The 18,438-nt window shown below is 40.6% G+C and overlaps 1 protein-coding gene across 1 annotated transcript in view; it reads right to left on the bottom strand.

The window, feature by feature from the left end:
- LOC119740704 overlaps window positions 1–18,438 on the bottom strand; it is a 74,735-nt gene that overhangs the window by 26,927 nt on the left and 29,370 nt on the right. The window contains exons 14-24 of the mRNA XM_038216083.1: window positions 18,127–18,339; window positions 16,216–16,379; window positions 14,014–14,154; window positions 13,262–13,432; window positions 11,125–11,325; window positions 10,254–10,412; window positions 9,202–9,542; window positions 8,647–8,813; window positions 5,723–5,802; window positions 3,039–3,230; window positions 1,630–1,763 (exon numbers count right to left, since the gene is read on the bottom strand). Of these exons, the coding sequence (XP_038072011.1) occupies window positions 1,630–1,763; window positions 3,039–3,230; window positions 5,723–5,802; window positions 8,647–8,813; window positions 9,202–9,542; window positions 10,254–10,412; window positions 11,125–11,325; window positions 13,262–13,432; window positions 14,014–14,154; window positions 16,216–16,379; window positions 18,127–18,339 (1,963 nt within the window). The remainder of the gene's footprint in view (window positions 1–1,629; window positions 1,764–3,038; window positions 3,231–5,722; window positions 5,803–8,646; window positions 8,814–9,201; window positions 9,543–10,253; window positions 10,413–11,124; window positions 11,326–13,261; window positions 13,433–14,013; window positions 14,155–16,215; window positions 16,380–18,126; window positions 18,340–18,438) is intronic.

Genomic DNA, 18,438 nt, shown 5'->3' with positions numbered 1-18,438 from the left:
AAAGTGCTCTTAATTTTTCATAATTAGTTATTCCGCGTTTTCTTTGCAATTGATTACACACCTGTAAAGGGGTTCAAGCCTGCTAGACTGATTTTCTGACCTTACAATTCCGCAAAATTTATACATTGCTCTGTTTCATTTCAAGTGGGGTCAGGGAACCAGACTACAAGAACATGATTGGTTTTCTTGGTTTTTCCAGCATCTACAAGCCCAAATCATGAAACAAGTCATTTTAACAATATTTGCTATAACAATCTAATCCTCCAAATCCATTTATTTCTGAAAATTGCAGCAAAAGCAAATGTTGTACATTCCCTTTAAGCCGCAAGAACAAACTGCATTCTCAAAAGAATGAGAGAAAAGAATGTGCTCTAAAGGTATACATGCCAATAAAGGCTTCACGATTGCATTATTCTGAATGTGATCTGATACATTAAAAAACCTGCAACTTTAAAATAGAAATGATTGCCAATATCAAGAACCTACCTTTATTATAGGCCACTGTGGGCACCTAACTCAGGGTTCCTGTGTCCCAGAACATTATGAAAACACCATTCCCTGAGTTTCCTTGATGTTTCCCTGAGAATTTTTTTTAACTCTGTGAGAAACATTTTCTTTTTAACAAGGTTGCTTTGGAAGTCAAGAGGTGGTCGCAGCAAAGCAACTAAGATACTGATAATACACAGTCAACGTCATGTTAAAGCAATGACCAAAGGAAGGCTCACCATATGCGACAGACATGCCCACATGCCAAACTGGTGAAAACCTTCCCTGGAGGGTCACGGTCAAATTCCCAAAGTTTTCCCAGATTGTTGGTGTTTTCCCCATTTCCATTGGAAAAATGGAAATTAATTTTCAAGGTGTTCCCCTGATTACCAGAGTGGCTGAGAACCCTGCACTACCGTACACGCAGAATAGCGGCGCCCCAGTAATGGGCGAAGTAGTGTTCAAAACAACTGCTCTATGACAGGTATTCTGAACAATAGGTGACACCATATTTCTGTGAGTGTACATCTGATCCCTTAAATTTTCATTAAAAGTCCACTTCTCCTTGAAAAGAATCTTTAAGAGATGTTTCACGGATATTTACATGGGGCTTATACTAGACTAATCCTGTAAGGGTATTTTAACGGTTTTTTAATGACCCTGGCCACTGAGGATTATCACTGGTTACACATAACGGTAAACTGAGTCTATCTCCATGGGTAATCAAAGGACTTTCCTAAGGGTGTTTTCACGGACTCCTAATCTAGCTTAATATGTTGAAAATCCATGAAAATTTAGGTAACTGTAATTTCAAGGGAAAATGGCTCTTTAACGAATTTTTAAGGGATGAAGCTGTTCATAGTGACGTACACAGTTATTCTGTGTCAAGAATGTCAAATGATCATTTGGGTTTTTTTTTTTTCTATTCCAAACCTTAACAAAAATGTTACACTCGAACCAATTTTCAATCCAAAAAGTGTTGCTTGAAATATGTATAAGAAGCCATTTACTATAGGCAGAGAACGATCAATTTTGCAACTGAAAAAGACACTCAGCAAATGAGGTTTTGAAATGGACATTCCATTATCAAGATGCTGTACTCAAATTGAATTTTTGATTTAAAAATGCCCATGTCTGACCAACCTCTCCACAATGCCTTGCTCGAAGTCATCCTGAAATCGATCTAGGATTTTGACGAAGAGCTCCCCGGGGCTGCCTGCTGCCAAGTACTCCTTGATAGCTGTGGTCAGTTGGAAGAAACTCCCGTACATGCGCACCTAGGCCAATCACAAAACAGACACGGTTAAAGGCATATAAGATCATTTGCTGTTTGTGCCTACCAATTTGTTTGTTTTCAATAATAACACCCCTCAAAATCCAAAGAAGAATGTTAAAGCTACAGTCCATCATTTGCAACTATCCAAAAAGTAACTGACGTAATTAGTGTTGAAAAACATACTTGGTTGAAAGATAGTAAAGGGACTAAACTCCCTGTGAAATTATTCTTTCTGGCAAGCTGTCATTTTGAAGAAATCAATGAAAGGAGGCCTTTGAAATTTCCATTAGTACCAGTAGTTTTTTTTTTTATTCGGCAAAGTATGCACAAGGGTTGATACGACGCACAGGCGCGTGCGGTTGCTATAATTTGTCGGATCAGTGCGCGACATCGCACAGCTGCAATCGGCTCAGTGAGAACGTGTCTCGGACGATGAATTCAGGCCCAATTCAAAACATGATTCAGCATCTTTTGATTTCAATTTTTTTCTCTGAATATACAGCTGAAGCTGAGCTGAAACTTCATCAGGTTAGTTGTTCAGCACCCTTCTCTAGATTTTGAGCAAGTTTGTTGCTTCAAACGAACAAAATGCACAAATTACAAATGATGAACTGTACCTTTAATTTGTTTGTTTTCAATATCAATATACTGATCACGACACACGATTTTGTCAATTGCATGCTCTATTTCCAAAAATCAGTTAACTAACTGATTGTTGGAAATCACCTACATTACTTCATTTCTGCTGCATGACAGCAAGCCAGACGGAATAATTGCACAGGGTGTTTAGTACCAGTGTAATCCTTAATCCAAGTTAGCTTTTTGATAATATTTCGGTAGGTTACTATTGGGATAAATGCAAACGAAGACTAGTTTAATGTGAATCCGTGACACAAAATTGCAAGTTCTTTCTGAATACAAGCAATAAGAATAACCTCAGAAGTAAGATTTTTCTCATCATTCTGCTTAGTCTGTTATGAAAAAAAAAGGCAAATCAGAAAATCTTTTTTGAGAAAATGAAAATGATTGTTTTGTTTTTTTAAATATTAAAATAGAAGAAAATTATTTCAAATGAGGGAATTTTGTGTTTTGTTCCTCTCTATCTAATGTGTTTTTACATCTTTCAGGAAGTCCGTTATCCTGAAGAATTGCATTTAAATTCGGTTTTTAGAAAATTTAAACAAATTTCTTTTATAAAAACAATATAAACAACAGGAAAAGTTTGTAAGAATGAAATAATTTGATCAAAATCTTGAGTCACAAAATGTAACAATACCTCATCGAGTAGGGCTTTCAGGTAGAGAGGGTTGTCCGTCTGCTTGGCGTTGATGATCAGGGATCCTTGCTCCTCGTTCAGTGACTTGCCATACAGGGTCAAGTACCCTGTGATGATATCCGATTTCTCATCAACGTTGAGGGGATAGACTTTAAAGGTTGGCCATCCAGCAGCTGTCACTGCATCCATTGCCTTATTAAATTGAAAGTTAAAGGGAAGATACAACATTTGCAAACATCACAAAACGAAATGATCAACTTATCAAGAATCATCTTACTGGATTGTTAAGGAATGACAGTCCAAAGCATCCTGTAAAATTGTGGCTCCTGGTGTGCTGACATTTGCAGGAAAACATGTATTTTTCCAATGCTGGTCAGCCGACCAGTGTTGGAGGAAACTGGCTTTTTAGAAAACTGCTCCTATTTTTTCACATTTAGTTATTCCGCATTTTCTTTGCAATTGATTACACACCTGTGAAGAGGTACAAGCCTGCTAGACTGATTCTCTACCTTACAATTCCCCGACATCTATAAATTGCTATGTTTAGTCTTAAGTAAGGTCAGGAAACCAGACTGCAATAAAATGGTTGGTTTTCTTGGATATTTAGCATCTACAAGCCCAAAACGTGAAGCAAGTCGGTTTAACAATATTTGCTATAACGTAACATACTAATCCTCCAAATCCATTTGTTTCTGAAAATTGCAGCAAAAGCAAATGTTGTACATTCCCTTTAAATAAAATTGATATTGACTAACAAAGAGACCACTAGTTCCCCACAATGGCCCTACAGACCTTTACCATGCTGCCACCATTTCAATCATGTTCCCTGTATCCAATTACAGTACTGAATGATAATTTTTTGTGCAAAAAGGAACCAGACTTTTTCTTCTTCCAGCCCTCGCCTAGGTTACATTGATTTAAATGGGAAAAATCAAGATGGTCGCAAGATAATGGTCTTTTTCCTGTTGCCAAAAGCAGGATCACCTCCGGTGGTTTGTGTGTTTATAGGTCTCTCTCAAATCACGTCATTTCCTACAGACCAGCCATGTGCATCAGCAGTCTGAGCGTCAACTTGCATAACGTGCATCGGCTGCGTCGTATTTCGAAACACATTTCGGGCAACAAACGCGCGTGTTTGGAACATTTTCAACACTGCGCAAAGCGTGCTTGATTGTGTAAAATACGCAGAACTGCAGTTTTCCTACAAAGATGGCCGTCTTTGAGAGAGAACTATAGCAGCCAATAACCCCATGAATTTACCCTAATCTTTCCAAATCCTCTTTGAAAAATGGAGGACCTGCAGGATTGAGGCTAAAGGGCAAAGATGTGTTGCTGATTTGGAGGATGCACTGTGTCAAGGTCTTGGGCTAGACCTTGTGTTGTTTATTCTCAGCCGTGCATAAATTTAGGCCTAGATTATACTTGAAATCCTCCGCACTGCTCCAGGATGTCACTGGCTCTGCCTCATTATATTGACAGTAAATGCTGTAGGATTTTGCAGAATTGAGGCACTGGTCACTCCTCAAAGGACCACATTCAAAAATTAACAGAGGATTTTGCAGGATTGAGGCTGTACGCAATTTTTACATGCTAGGCAGTCGTAGGATTTAGCAGAATTGAGGTTGCATCCTAGTACAAATGCTTAGGGAGTTAGTTTTAAGATCCTAGCCAATCAAGGCCATTTCTGGACAATTATACAACCTCCAAAAGAATAAAGGTTTTCTCAAAAGAGATTGATTCCAACTTTGAAATTGAACTTCTTTTACTCTACGCTTTGATGAAATGTTCTCTGCACTGCAGTGCACTAATGAAACTGAATTGCGAGGATTCTTTGCTGGCAATTAGAAAAGTATAATGAGCGGGTCATCTCTCAACAGAGAGCTTTACTTGAAAAAAAGATTGTCCACAACACAAGATTGCTTAAAGGTAACTTTTGGTAATTTTCGGTAAACTTAGACCCTCTAATTCATATTACTATACCTCATACATATTAATGATCGAGAACCGAACTCTCATTGGTCAATTCACCATCACGTGCCAGATGTTATTTTTGCTGTTTACCAAGCGCGCGCGAGGATTCACGCACAGGGTAAATACGCATGCGTAGTAGACTGTCTCACGGGTTACCCGTGCGACAGTCTACTATGCATGTGCTTTACAAAGCAATCACGGAACTGTCGCACGGGTGTAGTACCCTCGCGCGATCTGAACATCGCCCAAGCGAGCTAGCTAGCTACACACGAATTGATGGTTGCATGGTACGCGTAAATGTTAATTTTCTCGAGCTCAATGATGCCGAAATGGAGAATATTTATGGACAATAAAGATGCCTCCTGTACAAAAGAAAGTTGTCCACAAACTATTGTATTTACAACTGTAGTTACTGTATTGCAAACGAACTGAACTAGTGAATTTGAGCAATAATATTCTTTTGGTGAGCTGGACAAGTTTATCCGAAGATTTTGTTTTAGTTGCATACTGCAATGGAAAAAAAATCGGCAGCTGAATATGAATGAGGTATAGTAAAACAAATATAACATGGTTTATTTCAGGTGGACAGTCAATATTAGCTCCCCTCGGTGTTGGAAGTTGACAAACTAGTTCCCTCGGCTTTGACAACTTTCAATACCTCAGGGAGCGAATATCGACTGTCCACCCTCAAGGCAGAACTCAATGACACTCACCCTTCCTGGTAGTGTTGATGCAATCATGACAACATTCTTTGGCAATTCTTTGGGGATCCACGTCAGATCTTGCTCCTCACCTTGGGAAATAGAGAAATGAATTTTCAGTGTTTGTGACTTCCTAAAGCATCAAGTTCTGGTTATTACATCAGGAAAGTATGAAATCCATAATCACAGTTACTCAAGAATGGCAGTTCAATTAAAGATACAGTCCATCATTTGCAGCTATCCAAAAAGTAACTGACCAAATTATTGTTGAAAAACATACTTGGTTGAAAGATATTAAGGGGACTAAACTCCCTGTGAAATTATTCTTTCTGGAAAGCTGTCATTTTGAAGAAATCGACGAAAGAAGGCCTTTCCAATGGTGCGCTAAAGAACTTTCCGTTAGTAGTTCGTTGTTTTAATTCGGCGAAGTGCGTGCAAGTGTTGGCACGATGCACACGCACGCGGTTGCTATAATTACTTGGATTGCATAGCTGCAATCGGATCAGTGAGAACGTGTCTCGGATGCTGAATGCAGGCCCAATTCAAAACATGATTCAGCAACTTTTGATTTGAAATTGAGATCCTAGAATGCTGTTTTTCTCGGAATATACAGATGAAGCTGAGCTGAAACTTCATCAGGTTAGTCTTTCAGCACCCTTCTTTAGATTTAGAGCACATTTGTTGCTTCAAATGAACAAAATGCACAAATTGCACTCAGTCAATAGTTATTGGTCGCAGTGGGGTATCGGGGGGGGGGGGGGGGGCCTGAGGAGCATATGCCCCCACAAATTCCCAGTGCCCCCCACCCTACCCCGGTGCCCCCACCAAAAAATCTGAAATTTTTCGCTTGCCAAGAAGTGACTTTTAAAAAAAATTAAGTTATTAATACAAAGAGGTATGTAGACGACTATTTTTGACTTCCATTATCCGTACGGCTTTATGAAATGTGAATAAATTGATCCAAAAAAAGTGCGCCCACTAGCGTAAAAAAGGGGTCAAGTTTTTTTTGCAAGTCCTCGGTCAACACTGTGTATGCAGTGCTTATGAAATTATATCAGAGCGGGCCAAAGCCAAAATATGGATTCTGTTACAGGTAGTGGGTATTTTTAGCTTACGGTCAGAATTAAGAGTCATAAAATTGGGCTCCAATACAGGTGATTCCTAATACAGTGCGCCACCAAGAGGTTGCAATAGAGAGTCCATTTTTCGCAGTGTATTGTAGGAGACGGTCAACAGATTCACCAACGCGGGGCACTATACAATTGTTGCCTGTTGTGCGGGGGTCCATGGAGTTTTGTACACCCGAGGGTGCCATTTGCACCTGAGGGTGTACAAAACCCATGGACCCCAATCACGGCAGGCAACAATTGTTTTGTTATACCATGGTAATAGATTCCAACCGTCTGAAATTGTGGATTTCCTCCAGTTGCCGTGTAGTAATAGCAGAAGTACTATTTTGAAAAGATCCGTGATTACTGCACCGTGAATATTCGCACATTTTTTTTTTTCACTGCACAGAAACACAAATTAATTTACTTTTTTAACTGAATAGACCAATCCATTACTCCCTGCCCCGTTACGAGCCAATCACAGCTGCGACCATGTTCTATGCGCGCACGTGTGTGCGCGCTGTCTGAAGCCTCTTACCCGGGTTATTTCTATTATACAAGGCGATAGAAACAATACGTTGAACAGTGGGGACAATCAAGGTAATGTCCCCTGTGGGGTACATCACTTATGTACCACGGGGTGTACCCTGGCATGATACATGTGCGTTTGTGGCACATCACATGCTCGGTTCTCCACCAATAAAACATCACGATCTATTACCAAGGTATGACAATATACAATTGTTGCCTGCTGTGGCAGGGTCCATGGTGTTTTGTACACCCGAGGGGGCAAATGGCACCCAAGGCGAACCATTTGCCCCCGAGGTTGTACAAAACCCATGGACCCCGTCACAGCAGGCAACAGCTGTTTTGTTATACCACGGTAACAGAATTGGCGTACTTTTCGCACATAATTTTCCGTATTTCTCTTCGTGCTGATGCTGTACTTTTCAAAAATCATATTTCTGATCTCGTCTGTGGAACAAGAGAGAAACCTCTTCTTTAATTGGAGGCAAACTGTCATCTGCAGACACTATTACCGGGAAATTACGGCAAAATTGGCAGAGTTAAAAAAAGCAGACGAACAGTGACGAACGATGTAAACAACAATGGCGGTCGTAGCGGAAATATTGCTTCACTGTCCCCCATGGCACATCTCGTAAAAACATACATCGATTTACGTAGTACCAGCGTAGCTACAACCTCGTAATCGAGCTATATACAACGCGGTGGAAACAACATTTTCAACAGCGGGAAAGAAAAAGGTAATGTACCCCTGTGGGGAACATCACTCATGTACCACGCCCATGCGGCAAACATCGCTGTACAATTGCGTGTTTGTGGCATGACACGTGATCGATGATGGACCAATAAAAATTTAGAATTTATTACCGTGGTAAAGCAATTAAAATTTGTTGCGTCAGTGCAACAAGGTCGTAACTCGATTCTGCAACAAAGTTGTATCTTGACGTCCATTGACTTTGTGTGTACATCTGGGTTATTTTAAGCGAGATACGACCTTTTGACATTCTAAAACTTTTTGCGTTTATGCCATTTTAGGAGATACGACCTTGTTGCACTGACGCGATGAATTGTCAGTTTGTTCGGTCAGTATTTTGGTAAGTGCATTTTCTTTCTTTTCTTTTCTTAGTATCAAGATGGTATTTTCTGTGAGGCGGCAGAATCTATCTAAAGTTTCCTGAAGTGGTCTACTGACATTCGCTCAAATCAGGGTCGGCCATGTTTTGAAAAATTGACTCTCCGTAAAGTCTTGCTGGTGCACTGTATTGGAAATGGTCTGTATTCTGGCTTGGAGTTTTGCCTGACCTGCTCCTGATCCCGAGTCCAGTTGGTTCAAGGCGTCCAGGACCAGTACCACTTTAGTCTGTTTGGCTGCCATCTGAAGCCAGGTAGACAGCTCTAAGACGAGATTGCGTTGGGAGGAAGGTACAGTCATCTCAAAGCCAAAGAACTGCTTGATCTCCTCGTACAATCTTAGGATCAGATTGAAATTAAACAAAAGGATGCTCAGCTAAGATAAAGAGCAGAGATTGGCGTACTGGACACCATTTGCAAACATTCAAAAATGCAAATATATAAACTTCATGAAATATCCTATTTGATTGTCAGCAAATGGAAAAAGTCATCCGCAATTAGATAAATTGTATCAAGTATCTGTTGGAGGAATTTATCAAGTTTGTAAACAAAAGATATAAATTCATCACAAGATTCTGGGATGTTGTTCAGAATCCTGCAACCAATACCTGATACACATTGTAGAATTTTATTGTAAGTAAAATTTTCTTCAAATTATCCCAGATATTAATGAGACCGCTCCATATGGGAAGAAACTAAAGGTCCCTAGTTGTATTTGGAACTTACCGACGCAGAAGGTTAAGATGCGAAGCACTCTCTGAGGAACTCCCGATGAAATGCATGAAGAGGAAGACACCAGGATTCTCCTCCTCAAACTGGTGGGTCCAGTTTGCAACCAGCGCCGATTTCCCTGACCCAGACTCTCCAAGGATCACCAAGGGGACGTTAGCTCCGTCAGTCTTGCCAGCCTTGGCTACGAAGGCGTTGATTTGTTTGATGTACTCCCTGCCGCCGATGTAGATCCGTCGGCGGGGATCGGCAAAGGCAAGGTGGGCCTCGTGCTCTCGCTGCAAAGCGGTGAGCTCCGAGCCAGGAGGGAAGTCTTCATTCACACACCACACCAGGTCCTAAACGAAGAGAGCATTAAAAACAGGCAAACAGTCATTTATTAAACCTTTCAATACCACCATCCAATATCCAAACCTCATATCACATTCCTTTAGATACCAAACTTAAATCTAATAAGGTTTTGCCCTTCAACGAAGTATAAACACTGTATACTCAGTGTGTTACCTCCTGAGTGAAAGTTGGAAAGCTTTCTAGTGCATATGTCTACCACTAGACCACCAAGCTAACGGGATCGGTTGGCTGGTTCGAATCTGATCTACATATAGCAGCAGGTACCACATAAACTATTCATTTATATTTTGAAGATTCCAGGTCAACATTAGTCATTTTTTCTTACAGAAATATCAAACTATATTTTCATAACTGTATGATATATGAAGCAAGTGATCTATTTGAAAATTTGATCGGAACATGAAAAGCTTTAAGCGATAAGGCGAATTCGGAAATGAAGCCGAGCTTTGAAAAAGGGCCGTCAATGTCGTCATGTTTATTTTTAGCCATGGAGGCTGCCTGACCTACAATTTAGACATGTGGACATCAGGGGAAATTGTCAGGTCGGGGAACCAGACTACAATTATTTCTGCATTTTCTATTTCTCACAGAGAAGGAGTGAACTCTTGAAACCTATTATGTCAAAATGTCTTGGATGAGAGAAGGTCAAGCAAGCAAGATTCGAGCAGACAACTTTAACATGTGAGGCAGACGCTTACCTTCTTGATGAGTTCGCATCCATCCTCGGCCGTAGCGAATCGACGCAGCGGCATACCTGATGTTTCCACCGACTTTCTCAGCTGAGACTGCAGATCAAAATGCCACTGTGTCTCCTGTTTCTTCTTGGTCTCCTTCTCTTTGTCGTTTTCTTCTGTGCTCTGTGGTGAGAGGGAACAACATAAGATAATAACATCTTTCCGAGAGTTGCAGATGTCAAAGTTGGAAAAAAGGAGCTTCTTCATTACAGGTTGAGAAGATCATTTGCCATTTGTGAATTTGTTTCGTTTGAAACAACAAAAGTGCTCAAGATCTAAAGACGGGTGCTTAACAACTTACTTGATGAAGTTTTAGCTCTGTGAATGCTGTTTAATCCGAGAAAACAATATTCTAGGATCTCGATTTCAATTCAAAAGTTGCCAAGTCATATTTTAAATTGCGCTCAAAATCAGCATCCGGAACACATTCTCATTCAGCAAATTGCAGTTACGCGATGTCACACACGGAACTAACAAATAATGGCAACCGCGCGCACGTATGCGTCTTGTCAACGCTTGCGCGCATTCACTCATAGATACGCCCACTAACGAATTTTTCCAAATATGTGATAATTGACTCATCTTTGGAAATGACCTTCTTTTATTTTTTTTCTTCAAAGTAACAGCAACCCAGTAGGAATAATATCACAGGGAGTTTAGTGCCATTACTATCTTTAAACCAAGTAAGCTTTTTTATAATAATTTGGTCAGTTACTTTTTGGATAGCTGCAAATGGTATATTCTACCTTTACAATAAAACATACATATCAAAAAGTAAGGAGAACAAAATCACATTTGTTGCAAAGCATGGATATCTATAAAGATGAAGATTTACCTCATCTTTCTTATCTACATCTTGATTGTTTTCTTGTTTTCCGTCCTCAATCTTTCCTTCCTTCTCCTTCTCCTTCTCCTCCTCCTCCTCATCATCTGGAGGCAGGAGGTCCTCTCTCTTGATGCGTGGCTCGCGCAGGTAAAAGAACGTACGTCCCTGATTAGCTTCTGCGTCGTTCAGAGCACCGTGCATGATCTCCAACTGTTACCGGGCGAAACACAGGACACAATCACAATGGATCGATCCAGTAAGCCCTGCCTCAGGCCAAAAAAAAAGTCTCCGGTTTCTGGTATGCGCACGCGTCGCCATAGCAATGGGCGTCGGCAAAATGAAAAAGTTTTTTTTTCAATGAAAGATGATGTCTCAAAACCGCCAAACTCACTGGTTTGACTGGAATCCTGCTGCTGCACAATTTTAACGTGTTTTTAGATTGGGTTATGGTCGAGAATAAGCTTTATGTGGCCTCTCTGGACTCCCATATATTTGCACTAAGTTTAGTCAGGCACCATTTGCAGTCATCAGCCGACATTTGAAGCAAAAAAAATCAGGCCAAAAAAAACACAAAAGCCGCGTCGCTGCACCACTTTTTGGGCAAGCTCCATACCAGAAACCGGAGACTTTTTTTTTTGGCTTAAGGGTGCAGGCCAGTATATTGGCTAGAAATTCCCTATGCCGGCAAAATCACAATTTGCATGCCCTCAAATTCTTTGGTATTCAAGCATTTTGTGGGCCATGAACTTGAGGGTTTGTAAAAAAGAAGGGTGGAAGCTGTGCTCAGGATTGAGCACGTATTTCTGTGAAATTTTGATGAAATTGGGCCCCAAAAGTGCTCTATTTTGCAATGGAGCGTAGGCATCGTTTTTCAAAATGGCGATGGGCTTCAGGACTAAGTTTAAGGGTGATCACCTTCGGATGGAAATTTTTTCCCAAATGTTATCAGATTACCCCCAAAACTGAACAGAATATGAAAGATGATGAAATAGTTTTAATTTGATGCATGTTTTGAACGCCTTGGCGAGTTGTGAGTATTTTTCCTGAATTTCTGAAGTGGAAACATTTATCATCGGGGTCTATGGAAGTTTATTTACTAGTCTGTAACCCTAATAGTGTTTTGACAATCAAAAGTCTGACATGCTTGTACTTCTGTGCGACACATGCATTTGGAACAGAGTGACCCTTGAGAGGTGCACATGTTGTTGCTCAGTGTGCAGGGCCTAATGAATACCGGTAGGGGTATCCTTGTAAACTTTCAATCCTGCAGTCAAGACTGATATAATTTTCAAAAAACATCAAAGCCATCAAATCAGCTTGTTGATATTTTCTGGAAGAATGGAAGACAAGGTGATCTAGGCTTCTTGATAGGAAACTTTAATTGAAATTTACAGACCTTCAAAAATGTTTAAGTAATTATCAGATCTACATGCATCACTTTCAGCAGAATAAGGAAAGAACACATTTGCTCCTTTGGTGGCACTATATCTTCTTTCTGACACACATCACCTGAAATACTACCTTATCAACAAACAGATAATTTCAATGATTAATGGAGTTTCAGGCAAGTCCACACATGTCAATCACAAGTCAAGTTACCGGCTCTTCAAATGAACCATGACAGATGCAATCCGTTTTCACTTTCCATCCCGTGTTACTTGTGATGGACTTGTGATTTAACTTAGTATTGACTTGTGACAGACTTGTGATCTTTTCCTTATTTCTTCTAGTGATTAAGTTGTGATGGGCTTACAAAATGACTTTTGGTTGACGTTTGATCGACGTATGACGGGCTTGCAAGTTGACTTTTTTTTATCGATCTATTCTTGACCTGTGACTGCAATTCTGTTCCATTCCCTAGGGTGGAGTTAGGTTGGCGTAGCGGTACTTTCCTCGCCTTCCACTGCTGTGACTCGGGTTCGATTCCTGCCTGGGCCAATATGTGGATTGGGTTTTCAGTCCTTACTTGATTCCGTGGGTTTTCCTCAGAATATTTTGAAGTTTGAAGTTCTTCTGGGGTTTTCTCCCACATCTAAAACTGTCATTTCTTCACATTGTCTTCTCTTTACTGGGCCCCATGGGAGACCAGTGGATTCCACTGAATGGGCTACCCAATTAAACAATTCAGAAATTCAGAAATACGTGCCTTGGTAACACTTGTCTCATAGCGGTACTTGTCAATCCACTCCAGTGGTTTGAAGTTCTCGATGGCATAGTTGAAGCTCTTGTTCAGGAGTTTGTCCGGTTTCTTCTGCGTCTGGCTCCAGCCGTACCGGTCGCCCATCAGGCAGATGAAATACGGCCGACACTTCTCAATCTGATCGTGAAAGAAGAAATGCAATATCACCTCTTTGACAGTGCAGACTTTGGCAATCGCTACTTTTCAATGTATTGTTGACTTTGCTACATGCTTACTGTCCCATATATATCAATGACTGTCAAATGTTGTTTTTCATTTCAACTTTACTTTTGTGCCGCAAAACTTTCTACATTTTGACTTGCTACCAGTTTAATTATATACTTAATCCTAACTGCCCTGAATCCTTCAAAATCCTCTTTGCCAAAGTGGAGGAATTTGGAGGATTGAGGTTACATGGAAAAAGTGGGTTATTGATTTCGTAGGATAAACTTTGTCAAGGTCTTGGGCCAGACCTTGTGTCGCATCATTGGAAATTTCCGTAATAGTACTTCGTTTTTTTATTTGGCGAAGTGCGCGCAAGCGTTGACACGACGCACACACGTGCGCAGTTGCTATAATTCATCGTAGCGTAGCTGCAATCGGCTCAGTGAGAACTTGTTCCAATTCAAAAAATGATCAGCAACTTTTTATTTGAAATGGAGATCCTAGAATGTTGTTTTTCTCGAAATATACAATTGCCAAACGAATTGACTTTGTACCTCTCTAAGACAAATGGAGATAGTTTCACCGTCCGTCGTCTGGTTCTCAGTAATGCCCCAACGCAGATCAACGTAGGTGAAGAACACGCCGCGGTCCAGGCAGATCCGATTCAACTCACGGAACGCCTTCTTGATCAGCACCTACATGTAGGCAAAGTCAATCACCACAGATGCAGTCAAAATTTGCTCAACAATTTTGTATACCAGGTGAGTCAAAAAAAGCGGAACCCAAACCCCCAAAAATATATTTCATATTTAAAATTATATGTAGCGCCAAAAATAATAATGACTGGAAAGCCAATTCATAAAGTTCTTGTATATGAAGGAAATACTGAAATTGCTCAATCCATTCAAAGTATAAATCACCATGTAAACGCAATGACCCTAAAACCTGTCTCGTCTAAAAATGCGATTTCAAGAATCGTCGTCAGAATTGTCTTCAACCATCACCAGCGATAAAAACCTCAGTTTAAAAGTTAACAATATTCAACAAAGTCCTTCTGAAGGCCCGTCTCTTAAAAAAAGTTGATTTGATAAATCATTTTGTTTGCCTAAGCAGGGTTGTTAATAAAGATATTGTGTACTACAGCTGTTGACAGTTGTTGAAACAAGTATTCTCTGTCATAAAGTTGCTTTTTTTGGACAAAGCAGGTTTTAGGGTCGTTGGTTTAAATGGTGATATTCTTTGAACAGATTGAGCAATTTTCGGTATTTTTTTCATCTAAAAGTAAAAGTAGCTTATGCAATTGGCTTTCCAGTCACTATTATTTTTGGTGCTACATATTTTTTTAAAATATGAAATATATTTGGGGGGTTTGGGTTCCGCTTTTTAAAAAATATTATATTGAAATATTATGTTGTAAAGTAAAAATACAATTTTACGGTACTGGTGGTGCATGCATTTGGCTTTTGATTATGGGTGGGAATCCCAGTATTTGGACAATAGCAGACGCTTAAAATATGCCAAAATTGCAGAAGAACTTGAACTTGCAAAAGTCCAAATCTTCATGGAAGCATTTGCATATTTCTTGCATATTCCTACTCATTCAAACAGTGGTGAGATTGGGGAAAAATTAAAAATCCAAGAAAAAAATGGAAGAGGGTTGCCTAGGACACCAGAGTAACATGGGGTCTACGATATGTGTATTTGCCTAAATGCATCCCCCAAATTACTCATATTTTGTTTTTTATAAGTTTTTACAGGTATTGACACCTCTACGGTAAAACCTCAGGAATTCCAGATTTCAAACGGGATTCTTTACCAAATGTTGAAATCAGGAAAACTCCTGACAAATCTCACCCCCGATTCAAAGTACTCAGCGCAGCTTTGGCAACTTAACCTTGAACCTCACTCACTTAAAGAACCTCACTCAAAGAACCTCACTCACTCACTTAAAGAAACTCACTCACTTAAAGAACCTCACTCACTAAAAGAACCTCACTCACTTAAAGAACCTCACTCACTAAAAGAACCTCACTCACTTAAAGAACCTCACTCACTTAAAGAACCTCACTCACATAAAGAACCTCACTCACTTAAAGATCCTCACTCACATAAACAACCTCACTCACATAAAGAACCTCACTCACATAAAGAACCTCACTCACTTAAAGAACCTCACTCACTTATAGGCAGGAGCATTGGTAAGTAAACAGAAACGGACCTAGCAAGCGAACGAGAACAATCTTGCTTAAAGTGAAGATATGGATGGTACCAAAAAAATACCCTGTGAAATAATTCCCCCTGGATTGGTAAGGTTTGGTAGAAAACAATCACTGAAGGTGGTTTTTAAAAAGTGTGCCCACAGGTACACTTTTTATGCACTGGTAATGGAATCCGGTTGCGAGACCTAACAAAATTGTGCACATTTTCTGTTTTCTCTGTATTCACTGAACTGAATTTTTAAAAGGTTAGTTATTACGCACCTACTTAAAATTTGGAGCAACTTTGTTGCTTCGGACGAAAAAATGCACAAAAAGCAAATCATCCTAGAAACCTTTAACTTGAGCCTAAGCAAATATTATTACTTGCTAGAACATTTTTGAAGATACAACTCTTTAACTGAAAGGTTTAAATTTGCAACCTATATTTCAATGCAGCTGAAAGCTCCTTGACAGCACATTCCAATGAAAGTAGCATCTAAGAACTAAATATTCTTTTACTCACTCCTTGAGGAGTACCTGACATGTGTGTAGTCTTACCTCCCTCTCCTCCTTGAAATCTCTGAAGGTGCTAGAGACGAAGATACGAATCTCACGCTTCTTGCGTTTGGTCTGCTTGGCTGGCTTGGGACGGGAGCTGGCCTTGGCCGATGACCGACTGCCGCTTGCATTCATCTGAATGCCTCGTAGGTCCTCATTCTCCTCTGTAGTTAGGTCAAACAAAATGAAGATATATACCAGGGATATAGCTGAGTCCATCAGAAGTCCAGTCGCAAGTAAATCACAAGTCCATGCACAAGTCCAGTCACAAGAAACAGTGTTTGGGTGAACAATAACAAAGGAATGCCTTTGTCAAAGCTTGTTTGAATAGTTTGCTTATGGGTTAAATTGGACTGGAGGACTTGTGATGGACTTGCAGGGCCTTGCACGGACTTGTGATGGATTTGACTACATCTCCAACTCTGATATATACATATTAATATATATATATCTGATATATACTGATATTAAGACAATTATCACAAGGCCAAGGCCCTGTCATAGTGGTGACTATGGAAAAAAAATACGTGAGCATGTTCAAGAAAAAAAGGGAATCTGTTGATATTTTGCCTAATTGGCCTGTGATCAGAATTAGGGGACACCACACATCTTGGGAAGGAGTTCCATATCCGCTCCGTTCATAAGTACCCCCTCACCGGCAAAGAAAGCACAGTTGGGGGTGACAGACCGACGCCATCTTGCCTGACTGCAATTTTGCCGTGACGCGCGGCCGGCCGTACCAGTACCACTGCGTGTACATAATACAAATCCCCTGGTTTACGTGCGTTACGGTGCGTGTCAACCAGCTAAATGTCCCGCCCATGGGACGTCTTTGCTAGGTAAAAGGGCGCCCTCTTTTGTTGGCGCACTGAGCCCATAGTGATGCATTAGTTTCACCAACATGCCTGAAGTTATACAATTGCCTTGGGTGAAATCACATACACAAACCTCTCCAACAAGAAAAATGAGAGGCCACATGCACTTTGAGTGCACTTACAGTGAAGACAAGTATGGTAAACGGTTAGTTAACTGCCCAATGGCCGACCGTTATTTCACCCCCTGAAGTGATCCCACAGAGGACCACTAACTGAATCCGTCATCAACACTGCCTACACATACAGCCAGAGCAGAACAGGAGAAATTGATTTCGCGGTTTTGGCTTCAAGAAGCCGGCCAGTTTTTGTTGTCACATCTTATTTCATCCTTCTGTCTTGGAGCCTTGAAGCGACGAGATCACTCACCAACAAAGTGGTCGAATGCCAAGATGTCTACACAAGTAAGCAGGATGTCATGGAAGAAAGTCAAGCGATCAGCAGTCAAGTGGTAAAGATGAATGTACTAATTAGCAAAAGAGCCGATCAAATCCCACCCAGGTATTGCTTGTAAAGTCTGTTCCCATAGAAAGCAATATGAAAGTTCCAATAGAGTAGCTTGTGATTTTTTTTACTCCACATGCTCTTGGAAAGTAGTCTGAGTATCACCCGTTATCCACGGAGCAAAGTCTCCTGTATAATGTCTGATATGTCTAAACATGCAGATATACATGTATACAGCCCATCGAGGTCGACTTTACTAAAATCGTGACGTCATTTCGTTCCCAAATCAGGACTAATGGTTTGATTGGTCAATTTGAATGCAGTGTTTAACAGCCGCCGGGCGCATATGGCGTAACATGATACAGAGCGCGTGACACAGTTTTTTTTATCCATGTCTATGACGTGACAAAGGGTGAATGACCGAAGAACCGATATATAGAAAGCGCCCGCTGATTGGTCAAAATCTAGAGGTCAAGATGGGGTTGTCTTGCATAATTAATCTGAAAATCTGCTCAAGTGTAATGTACATAGACTACTTGGAAAGTGCTGGTACTACATAATTAGGGACAGAATGACTGACAATCAAGCCACCTACCCATCAACTTTTGCATGTCCGTCAGCTCTTCGTCGTGCCGCTCGTACAGTCCACGGACCATCTTGTCTAGCTCCTTGGTGAAGCTAGCTCCACTAGTGGGCTGGATGTCACTGTAACTGTCTCCCGATGCCGCTCCTACTTCACTCTTGACTCGGATGCAGGCAGCCGAGCAGTAGGCCCCAAAGTGTCCCGCCCAGTATTTGTCATCCTTGGCTGTGGAAGGGAAGACGGGGGATAAGGAATTAAGATAAGAGATATTAGATAGGCGCTATATATTCGGCCCACATGCACTATTTAGGAAGGGGTTACTTG

This window comes from Patiria miniata, unplaced genomic scaffold (assembly GCF_015706575.1).
Source record: "Patiria miniata isolate m_02_andy unplaced genomic scaffold, ASM1570657v1 HiC_scaffold_5, whole genome shotgun sequence".
In the NCBI taxonomy this organism is placed as follows: domain Eukaryota; kingdom Metazoa; phylum Echinodermata; class Asteroidea; order Valvatida; family Asterinidae; genus Patiria; species Patiria miniata.
The sequence above is the reverse complement of the archived record's forward strand: the minus strand, read 5'-3'. Positions and strand labels throughout refer to the sequence as shown.